Raw genomic sequence first — 26,586 nt, forward strand, 5'->3', positions numbered from 1 at the left:
CCAGTTCTCACTGTTGCTTCTTGAGAAACCTATATGTGGGTCAAGAAGCAACAGTGAGAACTGGACACGGAACCACTGATTGGTTCAAAACTGAGAAAGGAGTTCGGCAAGGCTGTATACTGTCGCCCTGCCAACTTAACTTATATGCAGAGCACATCATGAGAAAGGCGGGGCTGGATGAATCACCAGTTGGAATTAAGATTGTTGGGAGAAATATCAACAACCGCAGATATGCAGATGATACCACTCTCATGGTAGGAACTGAAGAGGAACTAAAGAGCCTTTTGATGCGGGTGAAGGAGGAGTGCGCAAAAGTTGGCTTGAAATTCAGCATTAAGAAAACTAAGATCATGGCATCCGGTCCTCTCACTTCCTAGTAAATAGATGGGGAAGAAAAGGAGGTAGTGACAGATTTTTATTGTATAATATTTTAACTGATACATTTGTGAGCCACCCTGAGGCTTCGGTGAATGGGGCGGCATAAAAATTTTCTAAATAAATAAATAAAAAATTTATTTTCCTGGGCTCCAAGATCACCGCAGACGGGGACTGCAACCAAGAAATTAAAAGATGCTTAGTCCTGGGGAGGAAAGCTATGGCAAACCTAGACAGCATACTAAAAAGCAGAGACATCACCCTGCCGACAAAAGTGCGTATAGTCAAGGCGATGGTTTTCCCAGTTGCAATGTGTGGCTGTGAAAGGTGGACCATAAGGAAGGCTGAGCGCCAAAGGATTGAGGCCTTTGAATTGTGGTGCTGGAGGAGACTCCTGCGAGTCCCTTGGACCACAAGGCGATCAAACCGGTCAGTCCTAGAGGAGATCAACCCTGACTGCTCTTTAGAAGGCCAGATAGTGAAGATGAAACTCAAATACTTTGGCCACCTAATGAGAAGGAAGGACTCCCTGGAGAAGAGCCTAATGCTGGGGACAATAGATGGCAAGAGAAGGAGGGGACGGCAGAGAATGAGGTGGCTGGACGGAGTCACTGAAGCAGTGGGTGTGAGCTTAGGTGGATTCCGGGGATGGTGGGGGACAGGAAGGCCTGGAGGAACGTTGTCCATGGCGTCACGATGGGTCAGACGCAACTAACAACACCAACAGACAACACCACCTTACAGAGTGGGGTTATTGCCCCCCAATCCTGGAGCAACTCGCTTTCAATTGATTTATTTATTAAATACATCTTTATCCTGCCCCATACCTCGAGGGCTCTCTTGGAGGTTAACAAAATCACATACACAAAACCAACATAATACAACAAAGCAGTGAAACCAATAAAATCACGGAACATTTCTTCCTTACACCCTCGGGAGGTGCATGGACTTTTGCACCTCCAGCCCCAGGCCCTTCCTCCTTTTGGTATGTGAGTGGCTTATTGTGCAAGTGTATGCAGGCCTGCAGCTTTAGGGAAGGAAGGAGTAGGACAAGGGAGCTCAGGATCTTGGTCCATTTTTTTTGCATTTTAACTTCAGTTTTCCACTCTGTGAAATGGGTTCGAATGGAAAAGCGGGTGGATTCAAAGGAGTAGTTTTGCATTGTGAGGCTCAGGCCCCAGGTCTGCCAGTTACTCCCATCTTGAGCCAGTTACTTGCTTTTTAGCCTTTGTTCCCCTTTAGTGTTCAACTGACTGTTCCCTGTGCTGAAAAAAGTGAATTTATAGGCCTGCTTTTGTACCTTCCTTCCTTCTGTACTTTCTGTTTCCGATCTTGACATTCTGTGTCTTTTGAAGGGAGTTCTGTTGGGACCTCTGACTCCATTTCACGTGATTAGGCTTAGCAGTACTCCCACTAACTTTCTAATAGGTTTGGGCTTCCATGACAAAAGAATGATTCCGTTCAAGCCAGCTAGCAGCTGCAAAAAAGGTAAAAAAGGCGCTAAGGTTATATTGGATCTCTGATTAAGGCCCCTGGTTCATGCGAGTGGTCGTGGTGGGAACCCCTGGTCTCCGCCTCAGTGAGGTTTTTCTGTTGGATGTGATACAGAAGAGCAGTGGCATGAATCCCTCTTGCAGAAAGCACCTTTTCCCGAGTACGCGCTGACTGCAGAGGGTTTCATGGCAGTGCCAATTTTTCTCCCCTAAAGAACTTCAGAGACATCTGTGTGGAACAGTCATGTGGCCCACGACTTCCCGAGGACTCTGTTTTTGGCTGCCCCTGCAGCTCGTGCAGGCATTCCAGTTCTGTCCCCCAAACCCCGCAACCCTTTGTTGTCATCAGTCAAGGCTGAAGACAAGCAGAGTCGCTATGGACCCGGCCTGCCTTTCAAGATTTGTTTGATGGCCTCTCAAAAGAGATGGGCCTCAGAGGCGAGTTCCAGAGCCCACTCATTAAGCAGCTGGTTCCGTTGCTGTACACACTGGGATGAGCGTTGGAGCTTCAGCATCAATGCCAGCTGCATTCTGATGCCGAATACCTTTACAGATGCACCAAACCACAGCTTGAAAAAGTCAGACATCATAGGCAGCCCTGCTCTCACCTGTCCTAATTTAGCCGCAGTGCAGAGTGCCAGCTCACGGCAATTAGAACAAGCTCAGCAGATGCTCTGTCTGGTCGCATTTCATCTCTGGCTTGGACATGAGAGTTTCTTTGCGCTTCACAGAATTTTTGCTATAAGCCATCTGCCAGCTAGCTCGGCAATTAGATGAAACAATGTTGAATGCCATGAACTTAGATTTCATCAAGACAAGCTGTCAGGTGAACTTTTAAAACTGACATGCAATATAAAGTCTATTTCTCCCTGTTCCTGCCGGGTTATATTCTCATTTATCCATTGCTCTGCTTTCTGTGACCACTGGCTAGACCCAAATGTACAGCCACAGAGGGTTGTATTTCCTAAGGTTCTTCTGGAATGTCTCTAGCCCTCATGGCTTTTCACTGGCTTGAGTGCATGTAAGGAGTTCCTGCAAAAGGGTTTATTGGCCAACAGGGCTTTTGATGGGGATTCATGCCCACCCTTTCTGCCATCCACTATTCCTAATGAGTAGAAATTCTGAAACATCTCAAAACATCAGAAACATAGCAAAGCCTATGAAGACCGTCCCCACAAAAGCTGCCTAACTGAAGCACTTCAATCGTCTTTCATTTGAGAGCTAAATTTATCACATCAAAATCTATATTCTCTTAACAGAGTCCTGGTGAAGGATGCCAGCAGGGAAAGCCTTTCTCCATGCAGGTCAACGGCCCATCATTCCACTGGCCAGAATTTCGCCAAAGCAGCCTCCCCTTGCCTGGCCCCGTTCGAACGTGGCCTACAGCTACTCTCACCTGCAACCACTGAGGAAAAGTACATCTTTGAGCTGAAAACCTAGCCATGTTCTCTCTGGTTTTGCATTCGGTGGATGCACACGTCTGCTTCACAGTTGCAGGATCCACATGCTGGCATGGAATGCTTCCATCGGAAAGTCTTACTTTAAATCTTATTTTATTACACTGTAGATATAATGCATGCCTTTGTATGGCATGCATACCATGCCAAATTCCACGGCAGTGGGGAAGGCCATGCCCGATTAGATGACTCGGAGTAGCGGTGTTTGTGGAAGGCAGGTGCCTGCGGGGGGCAAGCTGGCTGAGAAGGGCGTGTGCGGAGCATGGTGATGGTGAGCAAGAAGCAGGAAGCCACCTGCTTTGTGAGCGGGAAGCCACCATGACTCGGTGTGTCGTCAGAACCCGGCAGGCTTCCTGTGAAGTGGCTTGTTTGTGCCTGTGAGGCTGCGCCAAAAAGCAGGATGCCCTGCGGTCTTGGACTGTCTCCCGAGCCGGGGCACAGCTTCCTTGCTAGCCTCCCGCCAGGGGCTCTACGAGCAAGTTGCGTGGCAAGAGTGGCGAAAAACTGCTGTCCGTCCTGTTTTGCAGGCAGACGAGTTTCACAAGGTCCAAATTGCAGGAGCTGGTCGCACACCTGCTCTAACCTGCCCTCTGCCCCAAGCCTGCCTGCAACCTCCTGCCAGGTGGCCACCCTGCCTGATGCTTTTCCTCACGAGTAGCAGCTCCCGCCACTCGTGTGCCTTCCCCAGCTGGCTGCTCCAAGCGCTCTTCTTGGGCCACATCGGCCGTGCGTGGGCTGCCGAGCCTCCCTCAAGGGGCCACGTCCCCTGCTTCAAGCAGCTGCACGTAGATGCCGCCTCTCCCCACTGGCTGCTTTCCCCCCAGGGGAGGACAAGGTTCCTGCCACAACCCTGTGAAGGAGGCGCACGCTGATGTTCTTGGTCCCTCTCGAGAACCCAGGATCAGGCATTTTGCTCACACTACCGGCCAGCTGGTTTCTGACTCTCCTGGATTGGGGCTTGCTTCCAACCATGAAGTGGGCCCTGCACCCTGCTTCAGCCAGGGCTTATCCTGGGCCCCACAGATGGCTCCTCACCCCTGGTTTTCTTGGAAGGGTCTCCATCACCCAAACCTCCTAACCGCCCCAGCTGGTGCAAGATGCACCCAGGCAGTGCTGAGGGAGTCTTCCATTCCGTAAGGATGTTGTCCGCAGCAACTTGTTTTGTGACGGGAGAAACGGACAGGAGGAGCAAGTGAACAGCAAAGGGGGATCTGCAGAGACGGAAGCGCGGGCTGCCTCAGGCTGAAGCGAACTGGAGCAGAGCGAATTGAGAAGCTTGCAAGCCACTCGAAAGGCTTTGGCGGAGAAGGCATTGTGGGGATCAGCTGGAAAAGGTGGGATGGAGGGAGACTGGGAGAAGGCATAACTCAAGGTGGATGAAAGGGGGAAAGCTGGCAACACCGCAGCGACGATTCCAACCAGAGGACACTGATTCTGCTTGGGATACTTGTTCCCACCCAGTGGAGATCTGAGGGGATGAGGGAAGGTGGGAAAAAGGAAACGAACTGTCAGATGCTCCTGCAAAAAAAATTGCTGCACCTAACTGCAAATTTACCCAAGTATTCAGCGCACTCATTGCTTCTACATCAAGTCTCTTTTATATCTAAAATCCCTCTATTGGGAAGGGGAGCCCAGCAAGTTTGGAGCACATCTATGTTTTCAAAATCTGGGCCTATGTGTTGGTTTTTACAATCTGACTCTTAAAAAGAGAGAAATGCCCCCCCCCCCCCGCCACCCGCATCAAAGTCTGGGTCTTCCTCACAGGTCCTTGGATTTTTCAGGCAAACAAAGCAACCACAAAATCCTTAGGCAGAACATCAATTTTATTTTATTTGTAAACTCTTCTTTGGTAAACAAGAAGATTTTAACACAAGAGGAAGGCAAAAGAGAAAAGCAGAGAACAAAGAAAAACTCCAGATAGGGGGATTCAGACTACATCAGCTGTGGTGAGTGAAGAGACGAACACGCAGGAAAACAAAGTGGATAGTCTCGATCCGAGCCCACGACAGAAAGACGGTCGCGTGTGCTGCCTCCCCCTGCTCTGGTGGGGCGCTGCCTTGGAAGTCACAAGCAGATCAGCGAGCCAAAATTTGCTAGGTTGAGCGGTTCGCCGGGACATGGGGCAGCAAGCACTCCTCCCGGGGGCCCCTGTGAGCTTTCTTTGTTTTTGAGGGCAGGGCAGGGCAGGGCAGGGGCAGGCGAGTGCAGGGGTGGCGCCTCTTCACAGAGGGGGCTCGTTGCAGAGTACAATCTCCAGTTCCTTGCGGTAAAGCTTCCCCCCGTCAGAGAGGTTCATGATGCTCTTTCTGTAGTTGGTGAGCTGCTGGATGCCTATTTCCTGGCAAAAGACAGACGGGAGGGGGGCACGTTGAGGTCAGCCTGCGGAGGAGAGGCATTCTGCTCCTACCTGAAGCCCAGGAAAATGGCGCAAAAATCAGGGGAGCGATTCCACTCATCTTTGGAGAGCCAGAGTAGTGGCAGACTGCATCCTGGTAACGTTTCCCTGCACCCTCAGGATCCACCTCTCATCACAGCACAGTTTGAAACGTGCCATTTTGATCTCAAATCCAACTTTACGGGGCTGGAACTCAAACACGATCATCCTCTCTCTTCTGCCCTCAAAGCAGAGTGGATGAGATACAAATGTTAAAGACTACTAGCTCTCAGAACTTTAAACCAGGCGCCCAGTTGCATGCCTGGATGCGTTTGCGCCACGTGCTACACACAGAGAAGACGGCTCACACGAGAGAGAATTAAGCAGGACACAGCAGCAAAACCACGCAGAACCCTGGGGTGGAAGCAGAGCCCCCCCTGGGGGCCAGTCCCCTCGCGCTCGCCCTCACTGTTCCCAGCAGCCTCCTCCGGCCCCCACCCCCGCCTTGGGTGGCCTGGCCTTTGTAGCTTCCTTTTCAGCCAGCCAGATAAGCTTCGCCTGCCGAGACTGAACAGCCCCTCTGGCTGTTTCCAAGAAAGCATGCCTCTCCCGAACCCTCAGCAGAAGTCCTGGCTTCCCAGCCGCTCAACCCATCCCAGGTGGCATTCCTGCTGCACACCCGTCGCCCCCAGCGCCGTGCCCCGCAATGGGCTTGACAGCATACTGGCTGGGAATGATGGGAGCTCCAGCCAGGAAATGCCCTTTCCCTTCAGGTCTTTCTCATCTCAGTCTTTTCCAGAGCCCGCCAGTCCCAGCGGTTCTGTTGCTCAGCCCATGGCCACCCATTTCTTCATGGAAGCAGCTCCCCTTCAATTTTACTAGAGGTCCCTCCACAGCCTCTGGCTGAACTTGAGGCCTCGCTCCTCTCACACCATCCCGCAACCCCTGGCTGGACACGGCTTCTTGGATGGGCTTCTGGATAACGTTTCTTACTCGCGTTTGCCTATTAGGCCAGCATCTCCAAAGCCAAGGCCACTGAACTGAGCACTCCTACGTGAGTGGAAGATGAGGTGCCTCTCCAGCAGAGATGCTGGCTGCCCAGACAGGCAGAGAGAAGGATCAGCATCTCGGATGCCTGCTGGGAAAGGGCCGCTCCAAGGCTGGGCCGCCTTCGGCCGTGGGGCGCCTGCGCCCTGGTCTCGCAACTGCAGCGAGCCCGTCCTCAGACGGCCTGAGCTCACCTTCTTGTTCTTCTCAGAAAGGTCTTTCAAGAGGGCATCCAGCTCGTTCTCATCAATGAAGCCATTGCCATCCTAGATATCAATGGCAGAAGTGCAGAGAAAGATTTGGGAAACATTCACCACATCGAGGCACGGCGCTTTTCTGCTGTCACTGGCAACCCACGGGCCCTCCCGCTTCTGCCGGCCCTGGACGGGAACTCTGGCTCTTGCCAGAGCTCTGAACAGGTCCTGGGCTGGGGGCTTTTGGGACCCGTCTGAGGCCCATGTGACACTGGGAACAAAATTCTTCTGCCTTTCCATTCCTCCTCCTGGATGTCATACCTTGTCATAAAATGCAAAGATCGCATTGAATTCCTCTGAGTCGAGTTTCATTCCCTGTGCAAATAAAAAGAAGGAAAAGGAGAAGGATGAGAAGGCATGGTGGATTCCGTCAAGCTGCTGGGAACACGCACAGATGCACACAAGCCATCTTACCTGGAACTTGAGGAGGAAGTTCTCCTGCACAGGCAAGAGTCTGCAAGGCGAAAGGGACAATGTCAGTCAGTCGTGGGCCAGGAAAGTGGCAGCCTCAGCCGTGACGATGGAGAAGCTGCCCTTGCATCTCAGGAAAGCAGTGTGGCCTGCAGCTAAGGGTGACCGGTGAGAGGGAGCGTGGCTTCCTGGAGGTGGCTGGGTGGGTGACGGCTGAAGCCTGGATCATGACGTGTGGCACACCTGGGTTCCAGTGAGCAGCTCTCTCCCTGGAGTCCCCAGGGCACAGCCCTCCTGTGCTGCAGTGCCCACAAGCAGCTCCCTTGGCACCTGCTGGGCTCCCTGCAGCTCCAGGTTATTTACTGATTGGCTGTGCAAAAAAAGGCCTGGAAGCCTGGCCTGGCACTGTCCAAGCAACAGTCTTAGAAACTCAGAAAAGCTGGCCTGCTCCTAGCTCTCCCGGAGCAGCCGCGGTCAGGGGGAGCACGTTCATGGGGCAGCTGCACCTTGCTTTTGCCCCGCTTCCTTTGGCCAACTTTCCCTGACTGCTGAGGGGCTGCTGGGCTCTTTCCTGTCCCCCCACGAGTGGGATCGCATCCTAACTGGGTAGATAGCCAAGGGGCTTCAGGCTTTTTCTGGCTCACTTGGCTGCAAATGGACAGGAATAGGCTGCAAGCAAATGCCTCAGAGGTGCAACGGGTGCAGTTCCAGGCCTGCAGCTCCATTTCACTGGGGAAGCCGGAATTGCCTCTTTTGAACTCTTCTCCCAACAGGAAGAAGACAGGCATTGAGGAAGGACAGAGAGACTTAGGGACGCTAGGACTATGCCTGTGGAAGGACAAGCCAACACCAAGAACTAGGCTGGCTTTGGAGGGTTCTGAACGAAATGACACAAAGGGAAAGTCTTACCGTGACATCTCGGACAGGCAGAGCTTCCCATCCCCGTTGAAGTCAAACATGCGCAGCTGTGGGGGCACAAAGGGACAGCGGGTTAGTGGCTGGAAGTCTGCCCGGAAGGTGCCTGTGGGGCATCCATCCCCCTTCCCTCTGCAGTGGAAGCCCAGGATGGGCTGCCCCTTTGCTTCCTTTGCTTCCAGAGGCGAGGCCGGTTCCCCTTGAGGAGACAAGCAAGCTCTGTGGTGCTCTTGAGGTACTGGACTCAAGGTGCTTGTTTTTACCTGGCTTGGGACCAACGTCCCTGATGGAGCACCTCTCCCAGTCACCGTCTACCCAGACTCTGCGATCAAGATCTGGGGTCTACCTCTGACTGCCATCTCCAAGGAGAAAACAAGCGGGGCCTTTTCAGTGGTGGGCCCCAATTGTGGAACAAGCTCACTGAGACCCACCTGGCACCAACCTTACTCTCTGTTCAGCGCCAGGTTAAAAGTATCCTCTACTGCAGAGCATTTCATTAGTTTACTGGAGCATTGTTAGGATCTGGTCTTGTCTTATCCAGTCACAAGATTTACCTTGTTCAAGTTACTGGAATTTTTATATGTCTCTTAAATTTGGTTTTAAATTTCTGATGGCAATCTTTTTAATAACACTGATAATGTGGTGTATCTGTAATGGATTGTTGTAAACTACTCAGGGAGCTGCAGCAATCGGGTGGCAGAGAAGTTAAATAAATAAATGCACCCATCTCACCTCCGAGCTCTCCGTCAGCTGCCCTTCAGTGCGCCAGCCACAGCGAGGCCTCAGTGCCTGGCTCTATGGGGGTCTGAGCCAGACTTAGTGGGAAGGGGTCCCAGGAGGTCCCTATTCCGCTTTGGCTGGCTGAGGGGCTCTGTGGAGATGGAAGAAGCCGAGGGAAGCCTGGGAGGCTGCTGCTTCAGTAACATCTCATGTCTGAAGTGGGGCACTTGCATGACAGAAGCAGGGCCCTGTGGCTTTTCGTGGCACCCCCACGTCTCTTGTGGAGGAATCCCAAATAAGCAATATCGTTGGATTAGGCGAGCCTGGTTTCCCTTCATTGTGTCTGTTCCCGTAAGCCAAAGAGAGACACGGCAGGTGTGCCATCTTGGAAGAGGGGGGTCGCTAGATCAGCGATGGAGGAACATGCAAGGAGTGGCTGTGCACGTTTTGATTGTGTGTCCTGCACTGCGGCTCCTACATCTGCTCGGCAGCGAAGGCAAACGGTGCGCTCAGAACAAACGGTACAGGCCACACTGCGGTGACTTCACTCATGCGCCCTGTCATGTTTGGCGAAAAGGAGTCGCATTCACTGTAAAGGGCAAAACATCCAGACACACAGCAGTGTGACATGTGGAGGGAGATTTTAAGGCACAGAAGCTGCTGCCATCCAAGGGGTTTCCACGGCTCTGCAGCCTGATTCTTAGCAGTCAGAGCCGGAAGGGAAAGCTGGGGCTCATCTGCTCATTACCACAACCGTAATCATACTGTTGCCCGGGGGCAGAGCTCACGGCTCTGCACATGGAGGGGCCCCAGATCCCTCCCTGCCTCTCCAGTTAAGGGCGCCTTTCTTACTCAAGGCCAGACTGCGCACAGTGCTCAGTCAACTGTGTGGCTTTCTCCTCTGCCATTTTTTCCTTCTGTCAAATGCAGTTCAGAAGCCGAGATCGGCAAGGAAAACATTGTTCTCTGCCTGACATCTCAGCTACTGAGCAGTCTGCCCGGGTTTGCAGCCTTTCTTCTCTGCACTGCTCTACAGCTGCTTGGTTCAGAAGGTTCCCCGGAGTAAGCCAGCTTCCCCATCCTGATGCCCCATGGATGTGCCGGACGGCCATTCCCATAATCGCAAGCTACTTGTGCGAGCGGACAGGTTGACCCGGCCTCCCTGCGACGGGGGCACCCTGAAGCAGCCCCGTGCAGGAGGCTGCTTCATCCCGTCACTGAACCTTACAGGAACCATGGAAGTAAAAGCATGTGCAGGCATGTGCAGAGTGCCCTTCTCTCACCGCCTCCGCAGAGCAGACAAGCGGGATTGCCAGCCTAGCGGGCAGCTTCCGGCTTCTGCAGCTCAGATCCCGCCCCCCCTATCGTCCTGGATGCAGCCCCGTTCTTCCCTTTCCCATCCGGCCCAGCTGTGGAGAGCCACGCTCTCCCGCACGGAGTGGTCCGGGAACCAGCGCTGCCCCCCGCCCCCCGGCCAGCCGCTGGCACTCACAATGGTCTGCGTGTATTCCTGCAGCTGTGGCTCGTCGTAGGGCCTGTTGGCCTTCTCCAGCAAGTCAGACAGGAATCCCTGTGGAAAGGAGAGTGAGCTGCGGCGGCCCAGCCGGCGTGCAGCAGCCCTCCTCCAAAGCGCGTCCACTGGGCACCGTGGGATCTTCCGCCCCGGCCACTTCCGCAGCACGAGAGCCGAGCGGGGCTGTTGCGGCCGTTGCCGGCGCTGCCAGCCCTACCTGGGGAAGCTCCACCAGAACACCCTGTCCCGGGCAGCCCTGCTCCACTCTTGGAAGCAACAAGCTCAGAATCCTGGAATAGGAGAGTGGGAAGGGGCCAGGCGGGACACTGGGTCCAGCCCCTTTCTCTGTGCCGGTTTCCAGGTTCAAGCACCACTAACAGCTGCAGCGGGACGGCACCTTGCGGCCGCCAGGGTGGGGGCACCCTCCGGCTCCTGAGGGCACAGGCTCCGCTGCCACGGCTCCAACGGCCAGGACGTTCTTCCCGGTGCTCGGCAGGAGCGTGGCTGCCTCTCACTTGTGCCCAGCACCCTGTGTCCTGCGCCTGGGAGGCATGAGAACAGATCCCAGCCGTCCTCCCTGTGGGAACCCCGCCAGTGCAGTGGGGGTTCTTGGCACCGAGCAGCTGGTGTCATGGCAGAACGGCTCTGTGGTAAACTGTGAGCCAGGGTGCCCAGCACCAGGTCTCTCCTCTCTGACCACCCTCAGGCTCGGCCCCAGCCACGAGACGAGGACCCCAAGCCTGGCTCACCCCACAGGCCCTTGTGAAGCACCAGAGAACACCGAGTCCACCCAACGCACTGATGCGGCCAGGCGCTTCCAAGAGTAGATGCCGCCTCGTCTAGCAGCAGGCCCTCTTTCAAAGGAGCCTCCCACAGAACTGGCCAGCAGGGCCAGCGGCTCCTGCCACCTCCTGGCTCGGCGGGGAAGCGCAGCTCACCTTGAGCTCGTTGGCTTCAATGTAGCCGCTGCGATCTGTGTCGTACTTCCGCCAGGCCTGCAGAGGAAAAAGCAGAGAGCCATGACCACGGTGATGTTCCTGGTTTTCCCTTTTCAGTCATTTGCAGGGGCTGCATCCCATCTCCTCGCAAGTCCCCCAAGGTGGCTGGCATGCGGAAACCACGGCAAACGAAGCTGCACATTGAGAAGGAGAAGCCATAGCGAGGGAGTGAGTCCTGCTCCTCGGAGGAGCACCCAGGCCCTCAAAAACCTTGGCAGGTCGCGGGGCAACATGCTTCCAAGCCACCAAGGTCACGTGAGAGAGGTTTTTGTCTGGAGGAGGGCCTGGCAATGGAAAATACCGAGTCAAAGGTTCATTCATTATGATGAGAATTAATATTTTAAGCGCAAATTATTATGAGCAGTATTGCTTACTTGGGATTAATTTCATATTTAATTGCATGTGCCTGCCGGATAACTTCCTCTGCCCTTTATCCTGTGCGGGACGGGTCCAGTTTCATTCCGCCAGGGTGTTCGGTTCCTGTTCTCCACTGCGAGTGCTGGGCAGGTGGCTACCACACGGCTGCTGGCTGCCTGGCTCAGGATGGCTGCCGTTCCGCCTTCATTTATTCATGTGGCCCTTGTGAAAGAGCCTTGACTGGCTGCCAGTGGCCAGGTGGCCCTGTGCCCAGCCCTCCCTCCTTGCCTGGACGAGGGCCCCACCCACCCACCTCCCAGCCGCCCCAAGTCCTGGCTGTCCGGAGACGCAGCTCCCAGGTCAGTGGCGCTGGAGAGGGCCCAGTGCTTCCAGAGGGGAGATGGGCTTCCTCGTGTCCCCAGCAGGTCGTGTTGCTGCTGTCATCCTCAGAGCATTCCTGGGCCAAGGCGCTGCAGACACTGGCTGGCCATGGCCAAGGAGTGGCTGCAGCCTCTCCAGACACGTTCCCGCGGGGCAGGGGAAGCGGCTTCAAGTGGCTGGGGCAGGGCATAGAGTGCCAGCTGCAAGCTGCCAGTTTAAACCCCAGCTCGACCAGGCGCTCAAGAGCAGTGCCAGCCAGAGACGCCACTTCAGTGGTGCTAGGCTTGAAAGGATGCATGGAGACCCACATGTGAGCGCACGTGAGCGTCTTGCCTGAATCGCCTGGTGGTGGCCAGAGTGGAGGCCTGCACAGGGAGGCCTGTGTGAGCGCTAAGGCCTTGATCCGCCCTGAATTGTGCTTGTGAGCAAGAGTGGGGCGTCTGCCCATCCGTCTTTCAACGGCCCTGCCCAGTATTTTGAGATCGCATCCCAACCAAGTTCTTACCTCCATGAATTCAGCACTGGAGCCCACATGTTGTCGGAAACACAGCAAGAAATTCTCTTCCGTGGGCAAGATCTGGGCCAGCTGTGCGGGTGGGTAGAAGGGGAAGAGGGTGTGCATGTCAACAGAAGAGAGGCAATTTCACTGGGAGAGTGCAAACAGGAACGAGTTTGAACTGCTTTACCACAAAGGCTCTCGGGCCACTTTAAAGGCTAACCCAATTATTGCAACAGAATTCTTGGTGCGTTGTTGCCCACTTCATTAGATGGAGTATTATGCAGGTTTATACCCAGTATATCAGATAAGCCCAGTTTGGCTGCTCACTGAGCCCAGGAGCAACTCCCCTGGGAGCTGAAGCTCTCCAGAAGCCTCCAAGAACTCAGTGTGGGTGCCCTTTCCCGCTGCCTTCTGCCTTGCCATGTCGTTAGTGAAAAACAAGGGCAGTTCTAGGATTGTGGAAAGCCAGTTCCCTTTGGGGTGCTCATGGCTGCCCATGCTGCTCAGGGTAAAGCAGGCTCTTCAAGGAGCAGAAGGTTTCAAGCAGCGCAATCTGGGTTCTAAAACAGTGCATTCGTAAAAGGCAAACGTGGAACCCGTGGTGGGGAAAGATGCTGGGCAGAGCTCTCCTACCTTGCCAGGCCCTCTGCACTAACCAAGACAGGAAGGTGACTCTGCGAATGCAGCCTCCCCGAACGTCTCTGTTCTGCAGGGAAGGCTGGCTCTGGACCAAGGGCGTGGGGGAGCCCCTCTCCCCCTCTGCCATGACAAAGCTCCAGTGTTGCCTTGAAATGGATCGAGCACCTTCCCCAACCTGCACAATCCAGGTGTGCTGGCCTACACCTGCAGTTGCCCCCAGCCGTACACAGAAGGTGGAGCCCCTGTAGATGATGGGAGCTGTAGTGCAGCACACCCGGCTGGGAAAAGCTGGGATCAGAGGGAGTTAAAGTTTGCCTCTCACCTATCCAATGACTGCGAAAGCTTCCTCGGGGCTTCCTGACCCTTCCTGACCAAAAGGTGCGTGTGCGTTGTATTGATGCACTTAACATCATTCCCGTCTGGCCCTCGATGGCACCGCAAGAGGGTTCCAGTGGACTGCAGTGCAACTGGTTTCCCGTGAGCCAGAACTGAAGGAATGTGCCTTCTCGCAAGGGGCATTCATGGTCCTTGCCCACAGCAGTGAAGTGCCAGTGAACAGAAGCACACTTCAGGCGTACTCATGAGCACAAGCGGTCCTTCAATGCCTAGTCCCTTCACTTCCAACTGGGACTGAATGCCAAAGCTAGAACAAACTTCCGTGGCCAATTACATGAAATGCTGCCATTCGGTCCTATACCATCCTAACAAGAGCAGTTCTTCTTACCAAAAGAGAAGAGGTTTCAATAGGGAAATGCCCTTTCCCATGTTTTGCGGTGCACAGCCTCCACATTGTGCTCACCTCGGCCATTTCGATCTTCCCATCTGCGTTTTTGTCGTATTTCTGCATGAAAGATCGCATTTTCTCTGCAAAATTGGCATTTCTAGATTCCTGTGAAAAGAAGAAGCGACACGCTCATCCAATGCTCCTAACGCAGCACCACTCTTTGGACAAGGGGGACGTGGTGCTTGACATTTGCAGCTGTAGAAATAACACCAATGCGAAGAGACCCATGGGCAGGTGGGACACGCACACGACGCAGTGCTCCAAAGCAAAAGGAAGGGAGATCAGTAGCACAGGTAATTTGCCAGAGGTTTTAAAATGTGAAACACTGGCCAAGATGGCTTTCGCCCAGGGAAGCTCTTGTATACCCAAACGCATTGAATTTTGATATGATTGTGAGATATGATGATATTTTGGATAATGATGGAGGATTGAAACTGAATCAAGAAATACAAGAGCAAGGAATTACTATCTCTTGGTGGCACAAGGTTCAAATGCAATCGAGATATGTTAAAGACTATAGAATGTGGGGTTTTTATAAGGAATTAACATTTGACCATGTGATTTTAAAATCAGATGAGAAAATGATTAAAAGATTGTATAACTTTCTTTTGGATAGGAGAATGGAAGATGAACAAGTTAAAGAAACTATGATAACGTGGGCACAAAATTTTGGATACAATATTGAGTTAAAGAAATGGCAAAAGCTGTGGGAAAGAAATATTAAAGTAACATTAACAACCTCATATAAAGAAAACCTGTATAAAATGTTTTATAGATGGTATTTATCACCAAATAGATTAGCTAAGATGTTTCCAAATATGTCAAATGGATGCTGGAAATGTAAACACAAACCGGGGTACCGTTTATCATATGTGGTGGACTTGCGATAAGGCAAAAAAATATTGGATTAAAATATACGAACGGCTTGTGGGAATGTTACAAAAACCTCTAATATTTAAACCTGAAGTTTTCTTACTAGGCATTGTACCTGATGATGTTGGTAATCAAGCAATGTACCTGATTTTGCATGTAACTACTGCGGCGAGGATTGCATTTGCCCAACACTGGAAGAGTGAAGAACCACCTACCGACAAACTGATTTTAAAAAAGATCTTGGACTGTGCCAAAATGGACAGATTCACTCTGTCTCTGAAGGAGAAAGAAGACACGGACTTCTATCAAACTTCAAATTTCTTTTTTTATTGGCTAGAGAAACGGGATTATGCATAGATTTAAATATGTTTATGGATTGCCATAAAAAGAAAAAGTATGGGGGGCTGACCCAGTAGGTCTGATGTTTTTGATGATAGATGTTTTTTTTAGTTTCTTTTTGTTAGGTTTGTTAGTTAGTAGAAAATAATAATAAAACTTAAAAAAAAATAAAATGTGAAACACTGCAGCATAAGCCACCTGTTCCAAAGAGCGTGCTCCAGGGCAGCTTGCATGCTGAGGTGAGGCCGCCCAAGAACAGGCCAAACCTCGATGGGCGAAATAAAGGTCAACCACCAGTGCCGGCATTTGCCGCCTGCCAGAATGGGTAACTTTAAGAAACAAGAGACTCTCGCTTCTTGAAGGGCATGATTTGCAAATGGGTTGGCACGCCTCTATGTGGTATGAAAAGCGCAAGGCCCACTTACAGCCCGCCAGGCGGCATGAGGACAGGCCACAGCTGGCGCTCGCCCCTCCTGCACATGGATCCTGGGCTCCAGAAGAGCCACAGCCGCCTCAGCCCGCCTCCTGTGCAGGCTCAGTTCAGCTGGGCAATCTGACTGCAGCTGTTCCGCAACCGTCTCTCCCCTCTGCCAGGAGGGGCAGGCGATATGGGCCTGCTCTGGTCTGTGCTCTCATTCCAGCTGGCAAGGACTGGGTCATGACTCATGTCGCAGGTGGGATTTTATCTGATGACGGGTGTCAAACATACAGGCGGGCCAGTCTGCCTGATGAAAGAGCTGCTGCTACTGCTGTTGTTGTGACTTTGCATTTATATCCTGCCTTTTTCCGTCTGAGGAACCCAAGTGGCTTTACAAGGTTCTCTTCCACTCCATTTTTATTTGCACAAGAACCCTGTGACGCAGGTTAGGCTGCAAAGGAGTGAGGATGAGCTTAGATTGTCAGCCTGCGATTCCCATCATTCCCATGGCCAATGCCTATGCTGTGTTGCTGTCCAACATACCTGGAGAGAACCAGCTTGGGAAGCCCCTGTCGTTGTTACAATGCATTTACCTTGTTTCCTCTTATGTGGGACTTGGGGGGCCTTAGCTACCCTGAGCCATGGCTGTGCTTTTGAACCCCCCCACCAGAACGCAGTAGAAACATGCTCCCCAGAGGCTCTCTGGCAACTTGCGTGGAAGAGCTCCTTGGCAAGCATCTCTGGATGGCCCAAGGAGGGGGCTTCCATGGGCAGAAAAAGGTCCCAAGGGAGGCATAGGGTGTGGGCAAAAGGCACATGCAGGATGTCTCTGGGGCTGGGCAAAGCAGCCCCAGGGAAGCCGTGGGAGCCATGTGCTGCATGAACCCCGCTTGACCAGCGGCCTGTTTCTGCACATGTCTACTAGGAGGTGAGCTTGCTGCATGCAGAGGGCTTGCTCCCCAATAACCAGGCAGCCTTAAGCGGAAAGGGAAGGCACAGGGCATAGGAAAAGACCACTGCTGGGAAAAAGGAGATGTAGCGCACTGCATACCACTCCAGCTCCCTTCCGGGCACTCTCCAGCTCTTGGAAGAAGTTCTCCAGTTCCTTGCCTTCTATGTATCCGTTTCCTAAAAGAAAAAACAAACCCGTAAGGTGGTGGCAAAGTGAGAAGAAGACTTGAGAAAAGCCTCTCTTGGCTCTGAGAGATACATGAATGTGATTTAAAGAGGCATGCCTTGATTACCCCCATACCTGCACCGCTCTGCACTTATGTGCCAAATCAATGGCAAAACAGCTGTCCTCTGTCACCGAATCATGTTTGTATTTCCAAAGCCAAAGTGGCTGAACCATGTTGCTCTATAGAGTCAGTTTAGCATGGGAGTAAGGATTAAAGTGTAATTCCTCCGATGTTATACACCGGGGTCACTAACAGTCATAGCCGTGGGAGAAAACAAGGCGTTTTAATGCACTGGAAACACCCATTTGGAGAGAGGAAGATTCCAGGACTGAAATCCAATCTGGGCAGCAGATCCAATCTGCTGTACAAGCCAAGACCAAGACCGACATGCCAGCAGACAGGACTGACAATATAGAGCGAGACCTGGAAAGCCAAACCTACCTCCTTTAATTGGAAGTCGCACCCTTTTCAAAATTCTGAAACACAGCATCGAGTTTTTGAAAATATTTTCCAGGTACAGACAGAGGGATCCCGCAGATGACAAAAGCGTCCCAAGCCATCCATGCTGCCCTTAGTCAGTGAATATCTGGACATTCCGAGATCGCAGTTGGCAGCTGGGTATATATGGGCAAAGGCAAGTGTCCAGGTCCTAAGTCGTTCAGGGCTGTGTATGTTAAAACAAGCACTTTAAATTGGACCTGGGCTCCAACTGGCAACCAGTATGGAATAGGTGCTATAGGGGCTCATGAACTGATACTCGTCACTGGACACGCAGGCCTCTAGTGGAGCAGCTGAAGTCTCCGGACCACCTTCACAGGCAGCCCTACGTAAAGCACATTATGACCCTGTGGCCAGCCTGTCAGGCGTGGCAAAAAATGCGGGCAGATGTCTGACGATCCATGTCAACAAGCCATCCTAATGATTTTTGTTTATGTCCGGAGCAGGCAGGTCTTGGCTCAGGTTGATAGGGCTTAATTGCCACAATTGAGCCACCTCAAGGGGCAATATAGTGTCACTGGGAAAATTAATGCCCCCCTCCCACATGCACACACCCAGCTGTTGTAAGAATTGCAGCTGGACTCTGGGGAATTCCGGGGATGCCAGCAACCCTGCACGCGTCAAGAGTGCTGCCACGTGTGCTGCAGCCCCCCAAGCTCTGCCTCCACTGCCCAGCAGGCACCAGGATCGCCAGGAAAGCCGGAGCCTGCCGCCAGTTCTCCACTCGCACCCTTGAAAGCCCAGACCTCGTTCTGGCGATGGGGCTGAAATCCATATCACTCGATTTGTGAGTGCAACGAGAAGGATAATGGAAACTGGAGCACGTTATAGAACAAAATTGATAAGCTCCATCAATGCCATTGCTTGGCAAATAATGGATGATCCGCCCATGGAGAGCTGACTCAGCATTGAGCCTATTTGTCAGAAGCAGCTGCAATACATCAAAATAATGCATTTAATTATTCTTTTGCCTTGTTCTGGCTTGTTGCATTGACCTTATCCTTTAGGAAATGTTGCTCACAGCTGAGCTGCTGTGGAAAATAAACCCTGGTTAAAGCCCATTTCGGATACATGCTGTTTTTCAATCAATTCCCTAGCTAAATTTCTTTGCACAGTGGAACTTTTATTTGCAAATGTTATAGCTGCTGTTGTGGGGGCGATTATTGTATCATTAGTATATGTTTTTATCCCAACTTCCCTCAGGTGGAACATGTCCCATCACCCCACTGCATGCACCAAGCAGCCCTATAAGGTAGAGACAGGGAACATGACAAGCCATGACGACGCTTCTTTTACCAGTTTTGGTCTGTTGTGTGGTCTGAGCCCAGCCGCGGTATTTCTCCATGGTAAGCTTCAGAAACAATGGCTTGTTCTATGCCGTCTCCGCACCCCTATGGCTTGTCATGGTGTCTGAACCCAAGATCATGGTTTCCATGGTATGTCACCACCCCACGTTCCCTGGGAAGTGTGGCAGCTGCAGGACCCACCCCAGCCACCCAGCCTCTCTGTGTGGCCGATGAGGAAGAGGCAAGCAGCAAGGCAGAGAGTGGACGGAAGTCACGAGGCCACTGGTAGATCGTGGTTCAGAAAAGTGAACCACGACAACCCTGTGGGGTTGCTTGCCATGCGGCGTGGACACAGCCCAAGAGTCAGTGGCCTGCCCAGTGATCTCCCCATGATCCAGCCATTTCCTCACACAAATTCCCAATGGGCAGGTGGCCCTTCTGCCTCCAGGTTGGAAGAGACGGACTCCCTAGCCACCTGTTTCCCAAAATTGGGCAGAGGAGGGAAGCCTGGGGCTCCAAATGCCATGGCGCTACCATGGACGCTGCGGGGGAAATGGATGCCTTGCCCCCTCATTCACTTGTGTAGATTTCAAAAGTCTTCCCTTGGGAGCGTATCTGCAGCCTGGATGTGGTGGAGGGGAATTCAGCACACCTTCCTCCTGCCTGCCATCCTGTCCCCTCCACCTGCCCCCTTCACGCTCCGTGCCTGTCTCTTGCCAGATACATCCATGCCTCCTTCGGCCCTCAGCACCCTTCTCTGACCAGCCTGAGTCCCATGGATGGCAGCCACTGAGGGTGGAGATGGGGGAGGCAATTTACAAAGCCTGAAGTGGAGAGTCCCTGTGCTTGTGTTCAGGCAGGTGCTTTCCTTTAATTGGTCCCTGATGTGTCCTGAACAAAGGGCCTCCGGAGACCTCGCCGATCCGTCCCCATGGGGAGAATAGCCAGCGAAAGAGGGTAAGCAGGATGAGAGATACTTTCAGAGAGCACGTCCAAAGACAGACGAAGGTTAGGATCATTGATCTGGAAAGAAGGAAGACCGGGGGTGGGGGGGCGTCCTTGGCAATTCGTTGTTTTGCTGCCTAGAGCTATAATAAATTGCTTCACCAAGGACTGGCAAATTGATCTATTTCACTTTCTTCCACACGTGAATATTGTATCTCAGGTTATTTCTCTCTTACATACGCAGGTTGGATTTTGGCAAGTTCTTGTTAAAAAGGAACTGAAACTCAGTTCTTCCCCATCTGTGCCAGCCCAGTTCAGCAGGTGCAGCTCTTCTGAGCATGGAGAGGGCCATGAGGCAGTGGGCCCCACCTGAAAAAGAGCTGGCAACCCCACGAAGAGCAGATCAAGCCCAGCCCTTCAAGAACAAAGCACTCAAAGCTCCGTGTCTGGACAAAGGAACCCATCTGTCTGAGCTTCTCCCACATGCAGTTCTTTGTCGAGTTCATTTTGTTCCAAAAATGGAAAACTTTATGAATTTTGGCCCACTCTCATCTGAAAGAAATTGCAGTTGCCCTTATTATGCCTGTTCACAAATGCTGGAGGCAGGCAATCCAAGTGGTTAGAGAGACTTAGAGAATGGATTCCCCCTACTCATTACGCATGAGGCAGTGTTTTGCTTTGAGGTCACACTGATCAAAGCATTTATGCACAAACTTGTTTATGTACAAACTTGTGTTATATTGTGTCCTCTCCTTTGGTGGTACATTTCCTCTTGTTTAGTGATTCATAAGTGGCCACCCTAACATTATTATGGGTTCTTTGATCCAGAAAAGCATCATTAACTGAGAGTTCTTAGTCCCCATGCGCAGTGGGCCTTGTCAGTTCTCCCCAAAGTACTTCTTGTTCTCTTTTCTTCCCTGCTCCTCCTCCTGGTTGTAAAATATTCCTTTTGAACGTATTCACTCAAGGCGGTGAAGAGAAGCTTCAGATGCGAACACTTTAGATGCACTACATTCCCCCTCGATACCCTTCTCACTTCTTGTGCCTACAGGACTTCTGCGCTATCCTGCCAGATCGGCTTCCCCTCGCCTGGAGCCCTCCGGACGTGTTCAGCTGCAGCTCCCACAGCTCCTGGCCAGCAGGGCCACTGGGAGTTGCAGTGGGCACCCACTTGGGAAAGGCTCTGTAAGACAGCACACGCAGAAGATCAGGAGGTGCCCAATTGCCATCGCATGGGCACTCCTCAAGGGAAAGGTGGGTGCCGTAAGGGTAGGAATCCACCGTTCCCAAGATCCAGCTCCAAGGGCAGTCCATCTCTCTGGGAGAGGCATCAGCTATGGAGCACCATCAGTGGACAGTTCTCTGGACTGATCAGGTAGAAAGCTGATTTAAAAACTGCAGTGGTCCTCCAAGATCCACTGGCAGGATTACTCAAGCAGGAGGGAGAGGGTACTTTGAGATTCTCACTTTCTTCGAGAGCTGATATCATGGTGACGTAACTGAAAAGCTGTGCCTAATGATCACTTGCCAAATGATTATATTAATAATAGGCTGGGTGTCCTTGGCTCCCCCAGGGAGCCCCCCGCCCAGCACACACCAGAGCACTCTCCAATTATGTGCAGCAACCTATCATTTGCTTCCCTGTGTTTGTGGTGGAGGGGCTCATTTTTGTTTTTAAGCTGTGCTTATGCAAAGTGGCAAGGCGTCTGGGAACTTTCAGCCCTTTAAGAGGGCACACTGATCAGATCTCTACTTCAGCAATCCCCTTCTCCTCTTTCCTCTCGGATGCGCACACACGCCACTGTCTGTGACCACGAGGGGTTGTGGTTCCATGGCTGGGTCCCTGCAGAACATCCCAAGCCCAGTCCACAGCAGCATCTGCAAGTGGGGCCAACGAAGAACCCTGCCTGAAGCCCTGGAGAGCGGCTGTTGCCAGCCAGTGCAGGCAGCACTGGGCCGGATGGCCCAGGGGCTGACCCCATGCAAGACAGCTCTGATGTTCCTCAATCGATTCGGGCTTTGCGTCAATGCACAGTTGCATATCGGACATAGAGCTGCTTGCGCAAATTGGCAGCGCTGGCCCTTTAAGCAGGAGCAGCGGGATTTTGTTGGGGTCTGGCACCTCCTTCATAGACGGAGATTCCTTGTGGATCTGACTCCATGCTTCCCATGAACACCAGGAGGTGTCAGGGTGTCAAGGCCTGAGCTTGCCCAGATGCTCAGGGACAAGGAACGATCCTTTTCCACTTTGAGGTCTTTATATTGCAAGGGGATGATCCCTGCTGCGGATGAACTCTGGGCCCAGCTAAGCCTGACTGGTCTGCATGCACTGGGCAGTCACTATTTGGTCTTGTGCCACGTGGTCCAGGATTGGCGCTTGTTATTCCCTTTAGTGCCCCCTTCTTTGCACCAGACATTTCCCACTTGCTGCTGCTGCTGATCAAGCGTGCTGTTGGTTACCCTTCTACATATGGAGAGGCTGAAATGGACATTTTACTATCTTCATGGTGGAAATTCCTCTTCTCTGTCCTTGAAGGGGAAGGTGCCTGGAAGGGGGCAGCAAGGAGCAGCAAGGAGCGCTGCTGCCCTGACAGGAGGGGCAGAGTGGGCAAGACGGTGCGGGTGGTTCCAGAGAGCTGCCCCGGCAATTTTCTCTACTAGGAAATGAACCAAATTCAAATGAAGCGCTTTAGTCTAACATATGCCGGAATTTGGGTATTTGGCCCACCTCTTTGCTCTGGGCCTCCCCCACACCTGGAAGAGTCTATCTGAAGTGGAATATGGCCTTTGGCTTGAAAGAACTTCTCCACCTCTGATCTAGCATCAAATACCACAACCAATATTTGTAGAATAACCTAATAACAACAACCTATTAAAAACAAATAATAAAATGCTAACGAAGTATGGCTTTCTCACTACCAAGAGAGCAACCGTTGGACTTAATCAGATTCATGCGGGTGAAAATCGAAAGGGTGGAAATTCCTCTTCTCTGTCCTTGAAGGGGAAGGTGCCTGGAAGGGGGCAGCAAGGGGCAGCAAGGAGCGCTGCTGCCCTGACAGGAGGGGCAGAGTGGGCAAGACGGTGCGGGTGGTTCCAGAGAGCTGCCCCGGCAATTTTCTCTACTAGGAAGATGCTCCTGTTCAAAGTCATCCTCTCTTGCCTAGTGAGAGTTCAGGAGAAAAACAAGAGGCATTTTGGTGGCACTGCAGCTGCTGTTTCAATGTCTGACGTGTTTGCACCAGGCGCTAGATGGCCGGGAGGAATCAGTGCCCTGGTCAGTTTCAGTTTCTCATTTTTCAAATCTTAAATTTGGTTCATCCTGGACCAAAATTCTGCATGAATTCTTATACTTTTTTGTAATGTTTGCCTATTGAATTTATTTTTGTACTGTTTTACATAATATACAAAGTCTCCTAGTATAACGCATTTTATGTTTTTGCATATATGCACATTTTTATGTGTATTCCCCCTCATATGTATTTTAATCCATTTTAGTTGGAGAACTCAGTTGCAAAATTCAGAGAAGGATAAAGAATGACTCGGTTTCAGCTCACATTCAGATTCAAGAGTGTTAAATAAGTTTGTATTAATACACAAACCAAACAAACGTTCCCTTAACAACCCTAGCAACAGCTTGATGTCCAGGACTACCGCCTGCAGGGGGTGGTAGCCAGGCAAACCCACAAGCACTTCATGCTTTGCAAACAATCCTGGAAGGAAATCCATTGCGGATAAGACGATTTGGATTAATTTTTAATGAATGCCCAGTTGAGATCATGGTACCAACACATGCTGGCATGGGAAAGACTCAACAGAAAGGAGAGGCACTTTCCTCGGCAGGGGCTTCTCATCCTAAAATCTGGCCTCCTCCCATGAAACTAAGTACAGTGGTTGAGGGCACCCAGCCGTAAGCCACTTCTGTCCTTAACTACCTGCAGTCACAGAAATGAAACTTCTTAAGGGAACATTCAGTCTATGCACACATTTCCCCCAACCAGCAGAAAAGCAAGTCATTGCCTCTATTATCTAGACCATTATTGTTTTGTTAGGCTTTAACTAGTAATTAGTGCATCATCTGCATATGTTCCTGTATTTTAAGGTATACGTTTTTACGAGGCTGCTGTGGCCATGCTGGGTGCTGGTTTACTACATTATAAACAGGTGGTGGTGAAGATGAGGAGGAAAGAGAGCGAACCTGGGGCAGTGTGCCCACCCCACCCACTCATCTTCCTCTCTTGGGTGCACATGTCCTCCTTTTGCTCAGAGTGCTTGGCCACAAACCAAGAATGAGCCCTGTGAACTGAATGCCACCGAGTTCTTCGCGTGGCCTGGCTCCCTCTGGGTGGGTTGGAAGACACCCCAGAACTCCTAGCCAGCACAGCCATGGAGTTCAGCACAGCAGCTTGGACGACTGCTTTGCTGCCCTCAGCCGCTCCCCTCAGCCCAAGCCAGAAAGAAGGCGAGGTAGCTGGATGATGCTCTGCTCGAACAGTCACTGTGGCTTTGCCATCCATCATTATAAGAGTGCCTATTTTTCATTTCCATTTTTTTCAAGACACTTGCATGCTGTCTTTAAGGGGAAAAGCTCTCTTAAAATAGACTTTTATCAATTTTTGGAGGCTAAGTGACAAGAATAGAACAATAAAAGCATGAACCAGGGAAAGGGGAAAAACTTACGAAGCATTAACGAAAAGCTCTAAAACACACAACATTCCGATGAATATTTAAATAACAACGGCTAAAGCCATCTCAGGTCAGTAGCAGATAAAAGCTGCTTTTAAGGAAAGGCCAGAGAAAAGAAGGGCATCTGAAAAGCTCTTCTAGTGATTTCTAGCTCAACACCCCAGTTAGCAAGCCATTCCCAGTTCTGATGAGCAACGTCCACTCCTCAGCATTGCCTCCCCCAAGCTGGTACTCTCCAGGTGTGCTTGACTCCAGTTCTCATCATCCCCAGCAAGCAGAGCTGCCAAGGCCACCCACTATACTCAGGTACCAGTTTCTCTTGCCAGTATATCACCTGGGATGTATTATTTTCCTGTCACAAATTAGACAATGTGGCAATTAGTCTGACCATCAAAAAGGCCACACAAATATTGACCCCGCCCAATTTTTCTTTTGGGTGTCTAGAAGGTACTTCTCACAGTAGGTATCGGAGTGGGGGGATCACTCTTTTCATTTGGTACATATTTGAAAAGGCAGAACAGACTCTTGATATGTTTAACTCTCTGGTCTAAATCCCTGTGCGGATCTTTCCTCACACAGCTTTTTTGGCTGTGGGTGTCAAAGCTCTCATGTTCTGCCCTTTCTAAACATCCCCTTTGCATGTTTGGGAGAGCAGAGAAGGCAGGCGCCTCTGGCAGGTGCCAGAGTCAAATGCATCCCCCCATACTATACACAAGATCTTCCTGCCGGCTCAGCCTGCGAGGTAGGTGCCATCTGTCCCAAGTTCTAGATTAGAAGATAATGGCAACCACCCCAGGTCTCCTTGACTGAATTACGAGTACCTATGGCTGTCCCTGAGAAGTAGGTTTCTGGGTACCGGGCATAAGATCCTGCAGTGCTTTCTTGAGATAGCAACCAGTGGCTAAACATAATGCACTTGATTTCTATGGGCAGGGGTCCCATAGACGGTCGATTGTTGTGAACCGCCCAGAGAGTTTTGGCTGTAGGGTGGTCCAGAAATATAATGAATGAATGAATGGGTGTCCTCGGGAACTTTTTGCAGCCACAATTGCCCGGGCCTTACACCAGTCCCCCTGATACTGCAATCCACCTGCCGCCTCTGGGGGCAACCCCTGCAGTAACATAGCCACGTGCTGTGCAGAACCAGGAAGGTTAGGCATGTCACACCCCGAGCGTGGGACAGGATCTCTAACGCATCGCATTTGCAGATGTGCAAAAGTTTATTAACTTGCAACATCTGTGAATACTAGCATCAGAAGGAAAACAAAACTTGAGATCAACCCGGAATGCACAAAATAAAGCACTTGCTAACACACCCCTGCCCATGCTCACTTTGATTTGAGGCATTTTTCACCCTTCTCATCTCCCTTTTCCCTTTTTTTGTTATTGTGGTTTGTAGCCTACATTCAACAGAAGCAAAGGAGCATTTCTAATTTAAACAGCTCTGCTTTCTGGTCAACAAGTACAAGACAGCAGAGATGGCTACTCTGAACTATGTCTTAAAGCTAACTGATTACGGTCTTTTCACTGTTTTTTTTTTTTTTAAAGTAGAAAAGATCCTTCCATGCCTGCAGCTTAGCAAAAGTCATTTTAACAGTGGCTAAATCCCCTCCAGAAGTCTACCAAGCACAAACTGGCGTCAAGCAACACAGCATCAGTTGCGCTCCGCTTCGGAGAGCGGGCACCTGACTGCCTTGCGCGTTTGCACTGACCATCAGCGTCGTAGTGTTTCCAGATGTCCAAGAACTGGGACGCCGTCAGCTCCGCGAGGTGCAGGTAGGGGGGCTGCTGCTGCTTCCCTGCCATGGCGAGCCGGTCTCGAACGTGTCGCGCTCTCGCCGCCTTCAGCACCGGGGACTATCCGCCAGCCTCTTCCACTCCTCGCCTGCCCTCGCCGCCTTTATAAATCCTCCGGCGCTTGCAACGGGCGCCGCAGTCCACTAGAGGGCCCGAGCACCGGGAGGCGCGGCGCCGTGGCCAGGGCGCGGGCTGGCCGGCAGGCGAGCGCCTCTCGGCGGCCTGCCGGCTGGCCATGGCGCGAACCGAGCTGGAGAAGGAGCGCTTGGACGGAGACTGCTCCGAGGGACCGGGCATCAGAACGGCCGTGTAAGCGCCCCAAAACCGGCGCGACCGAGAAAGCGACCGCTCC

The 26,586-nt window shown here is 51.8% G+C and overlaps 1 protein-coding gene across 1 annotated transcript; it reads right to left on the reverse strand.

Moving 5' to 3' along the window:
* Nucleotides 1–5,546: 5,546 nt before the first annotated feature.
* CALB2 (calbindin 2) lies at nucleotides 5,547–26,243 on the reverse strand. The gene is made up of 11 exons (XM_044434184.1): nucleotides 26,150–26,243; nucleotides 16,899–16,975; nucleotides 14,233–14,322; nucleotides 12,801–12,881; nucleotides 11,498–11,554; nucleotides 10,539–10,616; nucleotides 8,321–8,376; nucleotides 7,415–7,454; nucleotides 7,262–7,315; nucleotides 6,941–7,012; nucleotides 5,547–5,663 (listed from the first exon to the last, which is right to left on the reverse strand). The coding sequence occupies exons 1-11, from the start codon at nucleotides 26,241–26,243 to the stop codon at nucleotides 5,547–5,549; spliced, it is 816 nt and encodes a 271-aa protein (XP_044290119.1).
* Nucleotides 26,244–26,586: the final 343 nt, after the last annotated feature.

This window comes from Varanus komodoensis, unplaced genomic scaffold (genome assembly GCF_004798865.1).
Source record: "Varanus komodoensis strain SLA01 unplaced genomic scaffold, ASM479886v1 scaffold27, whole genome shotgun sequence".
Lineage (NCBI taxonomy): Eukaryota > Metazoa > Chordata > Lepidosauria > Squamata > Varanidae > Varanus > Varanus komodoensis.